The sequence below is a fragment of the Capricornis sumatraensis genome, chromosome 1 (assembly GCF_032405125.1).
Source record: "Capricornis sumatraensis isolate serow.1 chromosome 1, serow.2, whole genome shotgun sequence".
NCBI classification, from domain to species: Eukaryota; Metazoa; Chordata; class Mammalia; order Artiodactyla; family Bovidae; genus Capricornis; species Capricornis sumatraensis.
The window spans coordinates 251,109,428-251,128,568 of NC_091069.1; the positions used below are offsets into that span (position 1 = coordinate 251,109,428).

At 57.6% G+C, this 19,141-nt stretch overlaps 1 protein-coding gene across 1 annotated transcript; it reads right to left on the reverse strand.

The window, feature by feature from the left end:
• Window positions 1–1,661: 1,661 nt before the first annotated feature.
• On the reverse strand, window positions 1,662–14,792 carry POFUT2 (protein O-fucosyltransferase 2). The gene is made up of 9 exons (XM_068974353.1): window positions 14,662–14,792; window positions 12,738–12,988; window positions 10,614–10,758; window positions 9,903–10,013; window positions 4,977–5,043; window positions 3,727–3,852; window positions 3,262–3,442; window positions 2,822–2,945; window positions 1,662–2,604 (listed from the first exon to the last, which is right to left on the reverse strand). The coding sequence occupies exons 1-9, from the start codon at window positions 14,790–14,792 to the stop codon at window positions 2,451–2,453; spliced, it is 1,290 nt and encodes a 429-aa protein (XP_068830454.1). The 3' UTR covers window positions 1,662–2,450.
• Window positions 14,793–19,141: the final 4,349 nt, after the last annotated feature.

A 19,141-nucleotide genomic window follows, 5' to 3' on the forward strand; every position in this document is an offset into this window, starting at 1 on the left:
AGCCAAGACAGAAGGATCTCTGGAAGTCAATCTTCATTGTAAGTGATGTCTTTGAATTTTCCACTCTCACCTCCCTCTCTTGGTTGGAAGAAACCACGATTGTCTGGAGTTCTCTGAATGCTGGTGACAATGTCCTGAGAGTTAATTGGCTGTGTCATCGCCTCCCTGAACAAGGGCTGACTTAATCACAGAGATAACCAGGAGGCAGGAGGGACATGAACATTTATCTCAGGCCAGCCTCTCCACTTGGTTGAGGTTGAACTGTGCCTGCCTTTGAGGATGGGGTGGGGTGGGGGTGGGGCAGCTGGACAAGGAGACGCAGCCCTGAAAGTTCAAACGTCTGCGTTCCAGAAGGTCAACGCTGAGGGATCAGTGTGTCAGCAGTCATTAGCTGGAGCAGATCTGGGGGTCTGGAGGAGAGATGGGAGGGGCTTGGTGAGGCCCCTCCTCACTAGGTGAGTTACAGCCTCTGAGTGCAAATACAAAGATCATGGCATCTGGTCCCATCACTTCATGGCAAACAAATGGGGAAACAACACAGAGTGACAGATTTTATTTTCCTGAGCTCCAAAATCACTGTGGACGGCGACTGCAGCCATGAAATTAAAAGATGCTCGCTCCTTGGAAGGAAAGCTATGATAAACCTAGACCGTGTGTTAAAAATCAGAGATGTTACTTTGCAGACAAAGGTCTGTATAATCAAAGCTACGGTTTTCCCAGTAGTCATGTACAGATGTGATTTGGACCATAAAGAGGGCTGAGTGCCAAAGAATTGATGCTTTTCAACTATGGTGTTGGAGAAGGCTTTTGAGAGCCCCTTGGACAGCAAGGTGATTAAACCAGTAAGTACTAGAGGAAATCAACCCTGAATATTCACTGGAAGGACTGATGCTGAAGTTGAAGCTCCAATACTTTGGCCACTTGTTATGAAGAGTTGACTCACTGGAAAAGACCCTGATGCTGGGAAATATTGAGGGCAGAAGAGGGTTACAGAAGATGAGATGGTTGGATGGCATCAACTCAATGGACATGAGTTTGAGCAAACTTAGGAGGTAAGTGAAACAGGGAAGCCTGGGGTGCTGCAGTCCGTGGGGCTGCAGAGTTGGACACAACTGAGGGACTGAACAATAACCCCCAGCAGAGAGGGCGCCAGTTCCAGAGGGTGGGGGTCATCTGCTACCTGCTCCTCCCACCCTCCGACCAGACACCTCTGGGACGTGTGTCCCGGGGGACCCAGCCTGGCCTGCCCCATGAAGCGGGGTCCTTCTGTTCCCGCACAGCAGCCCAAGCCATCTCCACCGTGGGAGGCTTTGCTGATGGCCTCAGGGCTCCCACCACTTGGCACCTAGACAGTTCTTAAAACGTCTGGAACCACAGACTCTTTACCAACACATCTAGGGGCCATGAGTAAAGGCCAGAAGGGCTGGCAGTGGGGGCAGTGCCTCCATCACGCTCACACCCACACACACACCGATGCAGCTTGCCTTCCTGAAAGAGGAAGGTGACGGCCAAGTCCAAATGCTTGGTCCAGCTCTTGGCCAGAAGAGTACTCGGGCAGAAGAAGCACCACTTTTAGAAAATGTATTTTATTAACATTTGATGTACAAACGGAGAAAGAATAAATATCTTGTCATTTCACCCTGCATGGCCGAGTGACACCTAGGACTCTGAAGGAGACGCAGGTCAGGGTTGTGTCCCACCCCCAAACTCTGCATGGCTGCCCACACCTACATCAGCGGTCACCCCAGGTGCTGGCGAAGCTGGGCGCCGGGTCTGAGGCTGGACTGACCCTGCTCCTCTCGGCTGCTCCCTTTGCCATCAAGGCAGGGGGACGGGGACACAGAGGCTTCAAGGACGAGCATCCGGTTGCCCAGCGTGTTGCTGTGGCCGTTAGACCACTCCGCCTGGGTGGACCCTGCAGACAACCCTGGAAGGGCTTCCCCCCACCGCTCACCCCAATATGAGCACAGAGAGCACCTGGCCCTCCTGAGGAACATTCTGGAGCTCTCAGGACGAGGTGAAGGGTGGGGATCACAGCCTCCACAAGCCTCAGCCCAGCCCCAGTGAGGTGGGGTCCATCTGCCATCCAGCTGGCATGGGGTTCTGTGGGGAGAAGGGGCACTGCTCTGGGGCACAGGCAGGGTCAGCACCGTGTCCACTGGCCCAGGGCTGGAGCAGCCCAGGTACCAGGCCTGCCAACACTGCTGGAAACCCCGCAGACCAAGGTCAGTAGGGACAAGCCGGAACCTCCGCAGCGTCACCGGGGGCCTCGCTGGCTGTAGACGTGTGCTTCCGGATGGATCCCAAGTGAAAGCAACCCAAGTCCTGGGGACGCAGAGGTGCCGGCTCAGAGAGAGACAACTGGGCCGAGGCAGCACAGAGCGCCGCTCTGCGGGGTCCCCAGCCTAAGGTACAGGAGCGGACACGTGTCCTCAGGCTGCCGCGTGGGCTCAGTACGCAATCCTCCAGTGAGTGGGCTGCTCACAGGCCTTCTCCTCGTCCCCACAGAACCGGTTGTATGTTGTCTTGGGGTCCAAGCCCAGGATCTCCCTCTCCTCGTGAATTCGAAAGGAGAACGTGGAGACTGATGTGCCAATAAAAAACCTGCCGAGAACAGGTTGTCACCAGGGCTGCAGCGCAATCCCCCTTCCACCACCTACCCAGACGCCTGCCGGGCCCTCACTCCTTGGCCGGGGTTCCCTGCAGCCAGTCACCAGCAAGCGGCCTGGGTTCAGGACTCAGGGGTGGGCAAGCAGACCGGCCCCTGTCTGCACATGAGGACCCAGCCGGCAACGTGGGCCGTAGGTGAGGGGGCGCTCACCGGGCATGCGCACAGATCCACTGGTCCACGATGGCCACGCCCCCGTCCTTGTAGAGCTCCAGCTCTTCCCACGTGGGTTCGAAACGCACCATCTCAGGCAGCAGCCTCCGCAACTCCTCCAGCTCTGTGGGTGCGAGGGGGCCGGTGAGGGGGCACCACGGGGGGCTCGCATAGCCTAGAGGGGTCTCGCACAGGCATGCACATACCCACAACTCTGCAGGGTACAGGGGACTCACACAGGCATGCACACGTGCCCACGACTCACAGACTGCAGGGGACCAGCACACGCATATACACATGCCCACAACTCACACAGGCCAAGAGGGACTCGCACACACGTGCACACGTGCCCACAAGCAGGACCAAAGGGTGAGGGACGAGGACACAAACACAGCCCCACTATTAACCCAGGGAGGAACAGATGGACAGGAGCCGAATACCCTTCCTGACGGCATCTGTGGCCACGAACACCTTGTCCAGCTGGTGGGCCTTCATGAGGCTGCGGATCTTCCGCACGGCCCCGTCCAGGCTGGGCACGTCCTCCCTGTGCCCCCAGATGAAGTCTTTCCTCCTCAGGTGGACGCCCAGGTATGGGCCCCCCAGCGAGGAGCCCAGCTTGACCTGGCGAAGGGGGACCAAACTGGCTGAGCTGGTGACAGGCAGGCAGGATTCAGGGCCTGATGGGGTCTGTCCCTGGACTGATTACCAGCGTCCTCAGGTTTACGCTAGGACGGGGCTCCCTGCTGAAGAGCAGCAGCTCAGGTAACTGGGGTGCAGGGCCAGGAGCCCTGTGATGGGCAAGCATGCCCCCTTCAGACCATTCCTAACTTTTAAGGGCTTAGTTGTGAGGCATCTCAAGAGAGAAATGCACCCCGCCCCCCAGGATTACGGGGCAGGGCGGGTACCTTCATCCGGGTCCAGTCCTCCTCAAAGGGGATTCCATCAGCCACGTCCGTGGAGTTGAGGTACCTGCTCCTGAACTCGTCCCCCACCGCCCGCAGGTGCCTGGCGAACACCATGCTGCGCCGGGTCTGCAGGAAGACAGGTTGTGAGCCCGTCACCAAACCTCCTCGCCCGGCATTCCCTCTCATCCCCAGAACCCCCTCATCCATCAGGAGTCCAACCCAAGGGCAACAAGCGAGCTAGGGCCTCAAGCAGTGGATTCAAGGTGGAGCCCACCATTTGGAGCGTCCAGGGGGTGTGACTACACCGGCGTGGGAAGCTCCGACGTGCTGTGCAGGGCGATGCTGCAGCTCTCTCTACTCCCAAGTGTCCCCGTGGCCTGGGGCCCTTGAATGTGACTGGCAGGGTTGGCAAAGTGCTGAGGGGTCACCACCCTGCAGGGCTGGTGGGGGCCCAGTGCTGCTGAGAGGCACAGAACCCATGTCCACATGATGACAACGGCCCTTCTGTGATTCTGAAACTGCCCGTTCAGGAGGTGTCTGAGTCCAAGGAGCAGGGCTCTCACCTGGGGGCCTCTGCCCAGCCCAACCCCCACTTCTATTTTGAGTCAGTTCTGGTACCCGTGGGAGGGTAGGCGCTGCCCCTGCAGCCCGCCCACCCATCCCGATGCTCCTGGCAGAGCCCCGGACAGGCCAGGCGTGCTGACGTCACCTGGGTCTCCACCTTGTAGCTGGGGGCTCTTCTCAGGGAACGTCTGATGCTTTTGCACTGGGCCTCCATGGGCAGGACTGCACCTCTTTTCCAAACCAGACACCTGATGACTAGGCGTCCCCACCCCAGAAGGACGGAAGGCCTTGGCCCACCTCCATCACCATCCGTCCACCAGAGCCAGCACTTCCCCGTCAAAACAGAGCCCAGTCCCACTGTCAAGGACTCGAGCAGACAGCGCCCACCTCCCACGGCTGAGCACATGGGGCCAGAGCTCTCGTCCAGGCTCCCAGCACTAGCAGCAGGGACAGCCGGCGCAGGAGGAGGGCCCAGGACGCTCCAGCCCTCTCCCAGGAGCACCTCCGTGGGCAGGCGGGGAGCACTTGCTGGTGGGCCCACCCTCAGATGCTCTGGGCCTCACTGTGCTAGTCAGCAGGCGGACACAGGAGCTGCTCTGTGTGTGTGCATGCGTGTTGGGGCAGGGTGAGGGGGATGTATTTCCCAAACTACACACATTCACACAGATGCTCAAGGCAACACTCACGTCCCAATACTCCTTCCCGCCGTAGTGGTCGTGGAGGAGGTTCTCAGCTCGGTCCAACATCACAGACCTATTTTTAAACAACAGAAAAAGAAGGTCTTTATGCCCATGTGTTCCACTGAGTACCGTCATATGGGAGGGCCCTGGGCCAGGCAACAGTCCAGGACAAAACCTGAGCAGGTCCAAACCCTGTGGGGTCAGCTGGGTGCATGAGGGCAAGTCTCTGATGACCCTCTCAAAGGCGGCCGTCTGCAGAGGGCTTCTGCTTCCTCAGTGGCTCTAAACGTTCGCAGACTCTCTCCTGCCCTAGCCACTGAACTTGCTCAGCAGCCAGCTCCCTTGTGACTATCAATGCAAAAAAATCACACAAATACACAAAATGAATAAAACTAGCCAAGAGAACCCAGCAACATACTAAAAGAAAAACACAAAGGACAAATGGAGTTCATACCAGGAATGCAAAGCTGGTTCAATGTTAGAACAGCTGTGGCTTAACTCGCACTCCTGGGTAAAGGGCAAAGCCAAACCACCACAGCTAGCCCAAAGGAGTGAGCGAGCGTTTACCGCTGCTTCTAAGGATCATCATAACAAAAGAGAAGCCTTGTCACGTGTGTCCTTTGGCCAAAAGGCAGGCCCCTTCTTCAGGGAGCGTCAACTCGATCCTTCAAAGTGCGGGGCAGAAGAGGCTGCCCACCTGAGCTCATCAAGCAACTTGAAGAGTCAGAGAGGACCCTCCAGAGCAGGCCACATCCACTCCAGGCTGGCCCCCTGGGCAGGACAACCCTGGAGAGGACGGCTCCCAGACGCCTGGGTGGGGGACACAGGTGGGGTGATCAGAGGCTCCATTTTTAAGCCAAAAAAGATCCTCAGGGGCTCAGAGTTAATTGTGGAAACTGAAACTATAACAAGTAGAATAAGAAAGAATTTTTAAGAATAATGAAATGGTAAAGATTATTAAAACATCTTCTGGTTTATTGACCATGCTAAAGCCTTAAAATTCTTCAAGAGATGGGAATACCAGACCTCCTGCCTCCTGAGAAATCTGTATACAGGTCAAGAAACAAGTTAGAACTGGACATGGAACAGCAGACTGGTTCCAAATAGGAAAAGGAGTACGTTAAGGCTGTATATTGTCACCCTGCTTATTTAACTTCTATGCAGAGTACATCATGAGAAATGCTGGGCTGGAGAAAGCACAAGATGGAATCAAGATTGCCGGGAGAAATATTAATAACCTCAGATATGCAGATGACACTGCCCTTATGGCAAAAAGCCAAGAAGAACTAAAGAGCCTCTTGATGAAAGTGAAAGAGAGTGAAAAAGTTGGCTTGAGACTCAACATTCAGAAAACTAAGATCATGGCATCTGGTCCCATCATTTCATGGCAAATAGACGGGGAAACAACAGAAACAATCAGAGACTTCTTTTGGGCTCCAAAATCACTGCAGATGGTGACTGCAGCCATGAAATTAAAAGATGCTTGCTCCTTGGAAGAAAAGCTATGACCAACCTAGACAGCATACTAAAAAGCAGAGAATCACTTTGCTGACAAAGGTCCATCTAATCTAAGCTATGGTTTTTCCAGTAGTCATGTATGGATGTAAGAGTTGGACTATGAAGAAAGCTGAGCGTCAAAGAATTGATGCTTTTGAACTGTGGTGTTGGAGAAGACTCTTGAAAGTTCCATGGACTGCAGAGATCCAAGCAGTCCATCCTAAAGGAAATCAGTCCTGAATATTCATTGGAAGGACTGATGCTGATGCTGAAACTCCAACACTTTGGCCACCTGAAGCGAAGAGCTTACTCACTGGAAAAGCCCTGATGCTGGGAAAAATTGAAGGCGGGCGGAGAAGCGGACAACAGAGGATGAGACGGTTGGATGGCATCACTGGCTCGATGGACATGAGTTTGAGTAAGCTCTAGGAGTTGGTGATGGATAGGGAAGCGTGGCGTGCTGCAGTCCGGGATAGCAAAGAGTTGGAAACAACTGAGCGAATGAACTGAACTAAAAGATTATTTATAACACATACACACACATAGAAACCTTCTAAAGAATAAACAGGATAACAACTTTGAATATGTAAGTTTAAAACTTGTCTATAGAGACAAATTGGCAAAAGATTTAAATAGATGCTTCACAGAAAATCATTTCAAAAGAGCTTTTCAACATGGTTTTACTCTGAAATCAAAGAAACACAAATGAACACAGCAGAGGTCCACCTTCACTCATCAGCTCCAGAGCCCAAAGTGCCCCGCCCAGGGCTGCGTGGGGACCACGGCTCGGCGGCCACCACTCGGAAAGCAAGACCCAGCTTCTGTTTCAGGCAAAAACCTGTGTCCTCACTCCCCCATGACTGTGCAAACACGGTTCCTGTTTGTGATGGCAAAACCTGGGACCAGTCAAAGGCCACCGACTCAGGCAGGTTCCGTGAACCCTCTTCCTCTGTGCGAGGACAGATGCAGAGGAATGTGGCAACCTCTGCAGTGACCTCATGGGTCTCACCTCACAGAGACTCCCAAGGGGTACCACCAAGTGGGAAAGAGACAAACAGGACACTCTGCAGAGAACACGCCTGTGGTGCGAGTACACGTGTACTTAACAGGGAGACGGACATGAGCGCTGGGTGGGAGAAGAAGAGTTCTGGAAAGATGGGAGGGGATGGACCCAGTGGTGGCCTGGGGTCCCTCTGAGAACAGAGACTGTTTCTGAAGACTCTGTTTTACGACAAAACACAGCAGAGCCTGCAGACGTGGGTATCCCACCCTGCCAACGGCCAAGCGGGGCTGTGAAGCAGCTCTAGGGGCCTGGAGAGCGTGCTGCAGCCCTGCCCTGGCCCCGGGACCCCCACGGGCGGGCAGCCGTGCCTCTCTAACTCCCTGCCCTGGGATGGCTGGACTTCTCTTCTGCTTTCTCACTTGCTGTTTGCTCCTCGTGATCACCTGTGCTGGAGGCAGCAGTGCTTTTTGATTTTCATGGCTCAGTTGTGCTTCAATTCTGAATTTGCACAACCTAGCTTTTCCAATGATCGACTGCTGAGGGGTATAAGAGCTCCCTAGTCTGGGGCTCACAGGAATATTCCGGAACACACATGGGATGCCCCTGCAGGCACTTAGGGTCACAAGCCTGCTCACCTCCACCTGATGTCCCCTGCACCCCCAGGGGTCTCCCACCTCCTTCTACACCTGTGGCCCTTTCTCCCAAGGGCACTGTGGGGCAGCGTCTCTCCTCGGGTCTAAGGGCAGTATATCTCCCTGACCACAAACAGGGTGTACCTGATACCCCCGACAATGTACATAATTGTGTCTTTTGCTGAATCTGCTCCAAGGCTGCCTGCCCTGCACTCACCGGCCTTCAGGAGCTCTGTCTGCATCTAGGTCCCACAGGACAGGCTACAAGTATCCCTCTCTGTGGTTTGTCTCCAAGCCTTATTAAACTTCAGTGTAACTGAACGTATCCATCCTCTCTTTGGTTAGTGCTTTTCACATATTGAGTTATCTGTGTGGTAGGGGTGCCCCACCTTGTCTGGCCTCACGTCTCAGCAACCTAAGCCTAACCCTGCTCCCTCCCACCAGTGTCTCTTAAACAGAAGGGAGGGGTCCCTGGGCACTAGACTCCCCTGGGCTCAGATCCCTTTACCTGCAGATGGGACCAAAAAAACAAAAACAAAAACACCCTGCCCCACAGCCCAAAACTTCAGCCAGACCTGCTTTCTTTAGAAATGCAAAGTTTTAGGACTTGCAGGGTCCCAAACCTCTGGCAACCTTGTGCGTCTTCCCCTCTTCGTGGAGATCGGACCCACCGAGCAGAGCACGTGGGCCCACCTGTGTTTTGTTTACAAAGGCCCAGGAAGGATTGGCCTGGCATCCTGGCACATGGGGCAGTGCTGGGACAGGCAGACTTTCCAGGCCCCAGAGAGCAGGGAAGGGGCTCAGTGCCTGCTGCAGGCTCAGGACACTGATGGTGGCTAACGGGAGGGCCACCTTTTCCGGGTCCCCACATCTCCTACAACTCACACCTGGAGGGAACTCCCAGGGCATGCTGGAACCAAGCACGCACCTCCAGAGGAGCTTCCCTCACACACCAGACCCTGGGATTCGCCCGAGACCCCGTGCCCCTTCCTGCTGACCCTCTGGTGCTGCCCAGGGTGTGTGTGTGGAGGGGGAGGCGGGTAATGTGTGTGAGGGTGGGGAGGTGTACGTGTGCCTGATTTTCTGCTTCAAAGAAAGCCCAGGTGCGCAGACAGACTTCCTACACGAGGGGCCAGGAGCAGCCGCGAGGGCGCTGTGCCCAGGCTCGAGCCGTTTTTCTGACCTCTCAGAGCCCAGCTTCGGGAAGGCCTGATTCAGGAGTGACCCCCCGCCCCCTCAAGGGGAAGAGCTCCTCCTCCACTGTGAGCCTCCAAGACCAGCTGCAGGCCGCCCCAGCCTCCGGCTCCTCAGCGGTCACTCGTCCCGCTCCTGTCCTGGCCCTGACCCTGCTTCAGCCTCACAACTCCACGGCCCTCATCCCCGTCCTCTCCTCCAGCCCCCCGCCCCCGCCTGCACCTGACTCCAACTCTCCCCGCCAGCTCAGACGGGACCCCGGGGCAGGATCTGGGTGTGAATCTGACTGCACCACCCACCAGTGGTGGGACCAGAGACAACCCCCCACCACACACACCAAGGTGAGGCTCAGAGCACAGCTGCTCCAAGCAGCACCCAGAGGACAGCAGGCGTGGCTGCCCCACCCGGGAGTGCTCCCAGGGGTGATGCTGGGGGGTGCTTCCTGGATCCTGACCGCCAGGTCCCCTGGGGGTGGGGGAAGCTAACCCTCCAGGGAGGGCCCCTCCCCCCCGCCACGAGCCGTGCCAGCAGCATGACACACAGGTGCACACAAGCACACGCACACACATGTACCAGCCGTCACCCGGCAACCACGCAGACACTCACCGTGCAGACGTGTTTCTCAATAGCACAGGCGCGATGATGGAGGCCGATCCCTGGACAGACAGACAGGAAACGTTTAAACCCCTCGTCTCTTCGTAACCCCAAAACCATCCTCTGGAAAATAAGACCCATGGCACCCCGTCAGTGTGGTGTGCTCGTCCACAGGCAGGGAGTCAAGTCCAGGTGCACAGCCTGACCTGGAGAAACTCGGCTGGCTCCTATGTGAAAACTTGGTTGTGATCGCAGGTAGTGATAGTGTGGAAATTTTTTAAGAAACCACAAATTTCATCTCATCTGATAAGGCCACTGATGTTCTCTTCAGGAACCTGGATGGTTCAATAAGGGGAAAACAGGGCGGCCCCACAGGAACCCGGCGGAAATAATGCTTTATGTGTCAGGGCCCGTTTTGACCTAACTATCCTCAAACCAATGCTGCTCTCAAGAGCTCCTACTCCCTCCAGGTCTTAGAACCACACCACTCTGGCCCTCTGCTGGGGAAGGGGGCTGTGGAGGCTGCAGAGGGAGGAGCAGAGGGACAGCACTGCCCCAGGCAGCTCTTCTGACAGCAATGCAGCCTGGGGTTATGACATCTCCACGACCAGGTTCAAATGCATTAGAAGTGGAAACGGATACTCCTGAACAGCCTGAGTCCCCAGATGCGGCAATGAGAGCCACCCTGGACGTGGACCGTGCCCGTGGCCCTCCCAGCGGTACCTGTAATACTCGTGCTTGTCCTGAGAGTACAGCGGCGGCTCGATGCAGGGCCGGCTGTCAATCTTCTCCTCCCAGGCCCCCTCCTTCCAGCCTTCCGCGTAGCCTTGCAGGACGTAGACCTGGTCGATGAAGGGCCCGCCAGACTCTGGAGGAGACAGGACAGACGAGAAGGGGGACCAGAGCCCAGGTTATGGGGACTCAGAGAACCACCTTGTACGGAACAACACTGTCTTCCCAAACAGGACTGGAGAGAGCTTGTAACAAGAGAGACGATGGAACAAGGACTTCGGCACATGGGGGTCTGACGGGGCAGGAGGGCTGCCAGGGTGGGGACGTCCAGCCCCGAAGCTCCTCTGGGCCCCACGCTGCCCTGACCTCTGACAGCACCTGGGCGGGCCCTGGGCCCTCTTCTCTCTCTGGCCATACCCTCCCTTCCCTGGGGGCAGGGCTGGTCCTCTGCCCTCTCCTCTCTTGGGCTCTTCCTCCTCTGGCTCCCTCCCCATGGTGCTTGGAGCCCAGGGCACACGCCTTCCCCAGACCCCTGATCAGCTGTCTCCTCGAGGGCTCTCTCTTGACCCTTGTGAGGCCATTCAAACTGCAGCTCCCAAAAAAAGATGGTTTCCCAGGCCACGACCACCACCCAGACCCCACACCCTGTCCAGCGTTCTCGTCCTGTGGCTCCGGTGCCTGCCCCAGAGCTGCGTGTCCCCACCACTGACTTAAGCTTGGCCCCCACTCTCCAACGGGGGGGCCCAGGAGAGCAGGAGTCAGTGTCCCTCTCACCCACCGCTCCCCTCGCACCTAGAGCCTCCCGGCCACCACCCGGTGCTCAGTGAAGAGGTGTTCACAGGCGGAACGACAGCGCCTGGGGATGAGTGCCACAGTGAATGAAACCCAGGGCCATCCACACTCATTCGGCTTGGGCGCTAACACCCGAAGCTCAGGGGCTCCTACTACAAGGCAGGGGTGGTGACACCGGAACTGAGACGCTGACACACCCACGGCACAAGGCCTGAGGGTCTTCTGGGGTGGCCCACGCCTGTTCCCTCTGCAGGCAGAAACCTGAGCGGGCTGTCGCCCATGGGCTCAGTGCTCACCCTGCTGCCCAGCCCCAGGGATGAGGCTGGCAGAGCAGCAGCGACCACATCTGTCTGCCATCGCAGCCCAGCTTGTGGTCGAGCCGCACCCCACCAGCAAGTCAGGGGCCAGTTCCCCGGGGGCCAAGCCCCGTGCAGAGCAAGACCGAGCCTGCCCCCCGGGAGGAGCTGGGTCAGACTGGACACCCCATCCCCTCCCGGGTAGGGAGGCCGACTTCCAGCCTTGCGTCCGCCTTCCCAGCAGCAGCCACTTTAAGGCTCCAGGCCTGTGGCACCCACAGTACTAACCTTGAAGCGGAAAACGTCCTCAGGGGACAGGGCCTGCAGCGTAGCGAGAACAGAACCTGGTGAGGACATGTGGGCCTGTCTTTGGTGGGACCAGCAACTCTCAGGGCCCCAGGCCCTCACAAGGCAGAAGTCCCACAACCACCGCTCAGGAGCCGAGACCTGCTCTTCCAGGCGGCTCCAGGGACACGGGGCAGAGGTGACCCTATTTAAGCCCATGTTTCCTAAACAATGGAGCAGTGTGCTCCAACACCTTTATTCTAAGAAATCGTCAGCTCTTCTCTCTTAAAAACATTAAAACAGGAACCCTGAGCCAGGCCGAACAAGGCAAGACATGGCGTTACATGTCTCTGCCAGCACACGGCCAGCACCACTCATGCACCGAGCTTTCCTTCAAGTGAGAGTGGCCTGGCCTGCCCAGAAAGGGAGGCCTGCGGTCCAGCTGGGACGAGGCCGGCCTCTGGGCAGCGGCCTCCCCATCACAGCTCCACTTCACCAAGGCGGCCTGGGTTTTCAGAGGCGAGGGGACACACAGCTCAGATGCTTCAGATCTATTTCCCTAAAACACTATGAAAACACCAAGATCACTGGTAGTGGGGAAAACAGAAGCAGGCAGCAGGGCCCCTACACGAAGGCCTGAGGGGAGACGGTCCCCACTGGCCAAGGTCTCTGGTCTGGCCGGACGTTCACACCAGAACCAATGACTGCCTGGCCCCAGTTAAAGGACCACCACCTGCCTCACCTGCGATGAACTGCTCGTACTCGATGACGGGGATGTTTCTGTTGAGGCTTGGAAGGTCAAAGAAGTCGGACCAGGGAATCCGGACCTGGTGAATGTCAGGGCTCTGCCAGTGGTAGAGGCGGCCCCAGGGGGGCAGCACCAGCGCCCACTCCTCCGTCTTCAGCAGAGTCTTCAGGAGGGAGGCAATTCGGATGTAGACATCTCTGCGGAGGTTGAAGCCCTCGGGGGGATTGACATCGTACAGAAGGTACCTGGCAGGGTGGGCAGGACAACAGCGCCTCAGGGCCAGGGCTCTGCACGGAAAACCCAAGAGCCCACATTCACAGCCTGGCCCCGACACCAGGCACCATCAGTAGTTTCTGGACTGTAAAGTGGAGGCAGCGGCCCACCCATTTCTGAGACCAGTTATTTAAAGAGCCCTCGAGTAGGCACAGAAAGCATCTCAGCATCTGTTAAACCATCAGCAATAACTCACAGCTAAAACCAGCAGGATCTCAATGGCTAGAATCTGAGCCCTCATCCCGTAGCGGTTCTCAATCTTCTTGGTCTACAGACCCCTGCACAGTCGCAACAATTATTGAGGACTCCAAAAGGGTGCTATTTATGTGGGTTAAATCTATGAATAATTCCTATATTAGGGAAAAAAGCAATAACTTATTTATGAATTTCCAGTATATTCAAGACAAAAATCATGAGTGAGAAGAGTGTCAGTGTTTTTAATTTCTGCAAGTCTCTCTTCAGTCAGGTAACACCTGTACTCTCCTGTCTGCTTCTCCATGCCTGTGTTATGATACCAAAGGCCAGGTGGTCTCTGGAAACCCCCACAGTAAACTCATCAGTTCAATTCAGTCGCTCAGTCATGTCCAACTCTTTGTGACCCCATGAATCACAGCACGCCAGGCCTCCCTGTCTATCACCAACTCCTGGAGTTTACCCAAACTCATGTCCATTGAGTCAGTGATACCATCCAGCCATCTCATCCTCTGTCGTCCCCTTTTCCTCCTGCCCCCAATCCCTCCTAGCATCAGAGTCTTTTCCAGTGAGTCGACTCTTCACATGAGGTGGCCAAAGTACTGGAGTTTCAGCTTTAGCATCATTCCTTCCAATGAACACCCAGGACTGATCTCCTTTAGGATGGACTGGTTGGATCTCCTTGCAGTCCAAGGGACTCTCAAGAGTCTTCTCCAACACCACAGTTCAAAAGCATCAATTCTTGAGTGTGTGCAAAAGGCAGACAGCATCCCAGTATTTCTAGGAAAATGACCTGGCACCTTGGGGGTCCCTGAGCTCCCACTGAGAACTGCTGCCTTGTCCACGAGACTCCCCTACACAAGGCGCAGGGAGGGGACTCCTGCCTCTGCTATGGTCTCACCCTCCCTTCTCTGCACCTCCGTCTGCGAGAGAGACCATGCTGGAATGCCTGGCCTGGGCCTCCAATTCCCCCAAACTGCCAGTCTACCGTCTGTACACCCTGCATTCAGCAGTCTGTTTTGGGTGAGGCCCTCCCTCAGTAACAGCTGTAGGGTACTGACGCTTCTTTCTCACTCCTGAAACTTATCTACGCAACAACCAGCATCTGTATATGGCGGAAATTCTCCTGCAGATAAACAAGGCTGGGCTTTCTTAAGAGCCACCCCATTCGAACGTCTGATTCTGGGGCTCCTCGAACGCCAGGGAACACTCCGTATCAAGTAACTGGGTCCTCCGCCCTGCCCCCTAACGTGGCCCCAAGCCTGTCCTTCCAAGGGGCTCCGGGAGACCGCGGTCGCCAGGCGACCCTGGCTCGCGCCCCCAGGCCAGGGCGCCAAGGGTGTAGGGCAGACCGAGGCCCCGCCGCTCCGCTCCCCCTCTCCGAGCCCCGCCTCCCGGCCCGGTGCTCCGGGTCCCGGTCCCGGCCCCACCGATGGCGCGGACGCGCGTTTACCGTCTGCGGGACGCCGCCCCCGACAGGATGTCGGCTGCCGACTGGCCAGGCCAGAACTCTTCGCCGGAGGCCGAGGCCGACGGCCAGGATGCCGCCCAAAGGAGTAGAAAGACGACGGCAAGCGCCGCCATGGCCCCGGGCGGCCACGCACTTCCTGTAGCCGAGCCCCACCCCGGAAGCGCAGCGCGCCCTCGCGGAGAGCGTCTCCCGTAGCCACGGCAACGCCAGGGGGCCCATCTAGTGCATGCGTCGTGCGTGATCCCGAGTCCCAGAGCCGCGGGGGCTGGGGCGGGGCCAGGAGGCAGGACTAATAGGCGGCAGGGCGGGGCCGACCCCTGGGCGGGGCCGCGCTGAGGTCCTCCCGGCAGTTCGTGCGGGGCGGAGACTGGGGCGAGGTCGGAGGCGGGGCCGTGAAGGGGGCGGGGCCTCGGGGGCCTACTTGGCTCTGCTGCCTCCAGGGGGCCCGGGGGTGCCAGATGCTGGGCTGGGTGCGATCTCACTGGAGAACGACAGTTCGAGGAAGCAGAGCGGCCAACGGGCCTCGGACATTTGGAGTATGGTGTGGGATGGTGTGTAAGGTGCTCTGGGGGTCTCCTCAGGAACTTTCATTCCAGACCAAGAGGTCCTGCTGTTCCGCCCTCTACTGAGCCCGCTTCCTTCACCAGCACCAAGGCCCCTGCCTCAGGAGTGCCCACTGTCCTCTTCCCGCACTGGGCACTGTCTCTATTAGAGGCACTGTGCTCGCACTGCAGCCACCCTGCCTGCCAGGACTTCTCTGTGCTGGGGGCACTGGTGGGCTCTCTGCAGACGGGAGCCGGCTTCCACACCTGCTCCCTCGCTGCAGACCTGGCCCCAAGGCCCTTAAGGCCCCTTGGCCTGGGAAGGACCACCACACCACGGGGTCTCTGGGGTGTCCACAAGTCTCCAGTGTGAAACCCCCTAGCCCCTGGACCCAGGGACCCAACTCTCCAGGGACCCAAACGAAAGCTTCATTCCCACCTTGGACAAAGCACCTTCTGGCTGAAGACACCTACTTCCAGACATGCAGGTTCTCTCTGTGTTAGTTGGCTTGCATGCAACCCCCCTGGAAAAGGAGGGCCTTTCCTTCATCCCTGGATGCACAGAGCCCTGCAGGGTGGGGTTCCCTGCTTGGCTGTCCCAGCCAGGAGCCCTCAGCACTGCAGCCATGTTGGGTCACACGTGGCCAAGAACAGCTGGCCCCTCTCTTCCATTGCTGCCCAGGAGTGCACCGCCCACACTGCTGGCCATTTAGGTCACCTTGGGAGAGCAGCAGGTATTTTTATGGGAAATATTATTTGCTCTTTTGAGAAGATTTGAATGCAAATGGACAAAGTTGCTCTGGACTCAAACTGAAGCCAAAGCAGGTTTTAGAAAGATCCACAAAACACCCCACAACCAAGATCAAGCCTCCCCAGCAAGGGCCACAAGACCAAGGCAGGCCTCACCCTCCCGCTGCAGCTTGGCAGCCAGCGTGCCAGGTGGGGCAGAGCCACAGCAGCCCGATGGCACCTGCAGGGAAGAACCCTGATCTCCACTGCAGGGCTGGGCCCTGCTCCAGACCCCAGGGCCATCCTGGTGACTGCCCCGCTGTTCATTCCCTGGGGTCTAGGTGTAGCCCCTCTCAGCCCCTCCCCCACTGTTCCTTCTGGGAACACCGCCAGATGAAAGAGGTCTTGGGACTGGAGAGCCCTGCTGGGAGCCAGAAGCTTGAGGCTCTTGGTGCTGGGCACCCACCACTGCCCCATTCTTTAATGGAGGGAAAGTTTGCTCCTCCCAGTCGGTCCTCCCCTCCCCTTCCTTCCCCTCCCCTCTCCTCCTTCTGCCCTTCTCTCTCCCCTCACCTGCATCTCCTGGTTGATCCATGGATGGTGGTCTTTACCAGGAATGACCCAGGAGAGGTTTTAATGAGCCTTTAAGAGAGGGGAAAAAAATCTTTACACAAACAACTGAAGGGAGCTTTCTTCTTTCCCTGCATGTGATCCTCTTTCCTGTGGTTGAGGGTTACTAACTGGTGTCAAGTTTCTGAGGCCCTCACCTCTGAGGAAGCGCTCCTTTTCATTTCATCCCCAGCTGCATTCACCCCAGCGTCCTGGCCACGAGAGGGCAAGAGAGCCCTTCCCCAAGGCCAGCAGAGGAGGGCGTGAAGGCAGATGGAGGAAGCGCCCACCCTGAGGCTGGCTGAGCCTCCCAACCCAAAGGAAGGAGCAGGGTTCCGAGCTGGGAAACCAAGTCTTCCCTGCCTGGCAAACCCCAAGAGCTACTCCAGGCCCCACGGCCCGGCCCAGCTCCCCACAAACAGGAACCGAGGATCCAGGAGGGAGAAGAAGGGAAGCCCTTGGCCTGGATCCAGGCAGGGGTGTCCTGTGAGCCCCAGGGACACCTGTTCAAGCCAGTGCTTCAATCTCCTCTCCCCTGGCCTCAAAAGGGTCATTCCTGGGTGCCCTGGGTCCCAATTCTGTGGGTGGGAGGAGACACAGGAGCAACTCTGAACTGGGAGTCTCTGAGAGACAGATTCTTCAGGAAGCTGGATTCCAGGGTGTGGCCCTCCCAGAGTTGGGAGGGTGGTGTCCTGACCAGACCCTGGAGGGGGTGTGTGGGGCGTGGGGTCCTCTTAAGAGAAGAGAGTAGATAGTACTTTGAGGGGGACCTCCCCTCTCCAGCTTTGTCCTGTCGTGTCCACAGCTTGGACACTTCACAAACAGCCGTCAGATCACTGGGAGGTAGCCCAGGGTTGGGAGCAGACGGGGAGAGGAGAGGGGCAGTCTCCGGGCCGCCTGGTCTGCACTGGGTGCAGAGGGTCAGCGGGAGCAAGGCAGGGTGGGGTGCCGGGGGCAGGCCGGGCAGCCAACGCTGAGAACTCGCCAAGGTCCAGTAAAGTGAAGGCAGACCATGAGTCAGGGGGCCTCCACCCTCGGAGGGAGGACCTGGACCTTTAGGCCCAGCCCCTGAGAGCCGGAGGGGTAGAGGGGCCTGGGATCCCAAGGAGCGGCTCTCCTGGGAGCACAGAAACCCCAATACTCATGCTTCTCACTGGTACTTTCCAGGGTGCAGAGTGAATGACCTAGTCCACGTGTTAGGAGCTTTGGGACTTGATGTGGAATCCACCCTCTGCAGTTCTGGCATTTGTTGCTGGACCAGCACAGGGGAGCTGACCACAGTGGGAGTCACTGTGGGCAGGGAACGTATAGCTTGGGCTGTGTGGCCATTGGCTATGCACCAGGATTTCTAAACTGCAGCACCTGCCCCATGGAACAAGCCAGGCCGCCACGTGACCCAGGCCACCGAGTGGCCAAATTGCAAGGCTGCCCAGGGTTTTCTGGGGGCGTGTGGATTCCTGTGGTCAGTACATGCGCCCAGCATCCCCTGACCGCCTGCCCACAGAGGGGCTTGCCCTCCAGGGCGGTGGCTCCCAGGACCAGCAGGAGGCCAGCTCAGGGACTCCTGGGGGTCCACAGTGAGAAAGCGACCAGGTGCCATTCCACTGGCCACTTGGGCCCCCCTCCCCACTGAGGCAGAGGCGGACCTCTCCCTCGGGGCCCAGTGGTCCTGCCTGCCCTGGACAAGCCAAGCCCCTAGCTCTGACACAGCCTGGGTGGTCCTGTGGGGGTAGAAGGTCCTGGGGAGGTGGCTCGTTCCAGGGTGTGCTCTGTAGGGATGCTGGACCTGGGGGGATGCTGCCACCTTCGATGCCATGCTGGGAAGAGGACCCTGTGAACATCTGTGTCTCCGTGGGAGCCTCCCCTCCAGCCCTGCTGGGAGGCAGTCTGCAGGGATGGGAACTCATGTCTCCCCCAGCAGAGGAACACCTGGTGGGAGTGGGCAGGGGGTTGTCAGAATTCATCTCAACAGCCTTTCTGGGATCGGAATACCAGCAAATGTCAAAAAGTGCGTAATTTGTTTTATCAAGCAGACTGCTTATTTATGTTTGGAGGGCTGGGCTATCTCCGGTGATCGTCAGCAGAAGCACAGGCAGTGCCAGGAAGGCTCGGGGCTCCTCCTCAGAAGGAGGCAGACCGGGGGGTCTGTGGATCCACGAGGAGGCCCACTGTGAGCTCAGAATGACGGCTCACCGTGACCCTGTCCTGCTGGGTGTGGGCTCTGGGCCTGACCAGGACTGCAGATTCTTCCAGCTGAATCCCAGAAACTCAGATGGTGGACTTTGAGGGGCGGGTTTTGGACCAGCCTGTGAGAACCCGGACAGGGGGCAGAGGGGCCTTTATCCCTATTCCCCCCAACGTAATCACTGCAGTTGGGGCACAGTCTCCCCCAGACTCTCGGGTGACCCCCACACTCTCTGCCTTTTCTCTGCTCCCCCCTCACCCCACATGGTGTGACTGACGCATCTGGTGTTTGGCAATCTCCAGCGTCCCCTGCAGCTCCCTGTCAATCTCCCTTCTCCAGCAGGTCACTCAGCCTCATCTCTGCAGGTGATGGAGGTCCAGGCGTACCTTAGGTTCTG

Bases quoted from the DNA above. Each gene is read 5' to 3' on its own strand.
- POFUT2 (XM_068974353.1), bottom strand. From the start codon at position 14,792: ATGGCGGCGCTTGCCGTCGTCTTTCTACTCCTTTGGGCGGCATCCTGG. The intron at 12,989-14,661 runs GTAAACGCGCGT...CCACCCTGCCAG, and splicing joins GGGGCGGCGTCCCGCAGACG to GTACCTTCTGTACGATGTCA. The intron at 2,605-2,821 runs GTGAGCGCCCCC...TGTTCTCGGCAG, and splicing joins TGGATCTGTGCGCATGCCCG to GTTTTTTATTGGCACATCAG.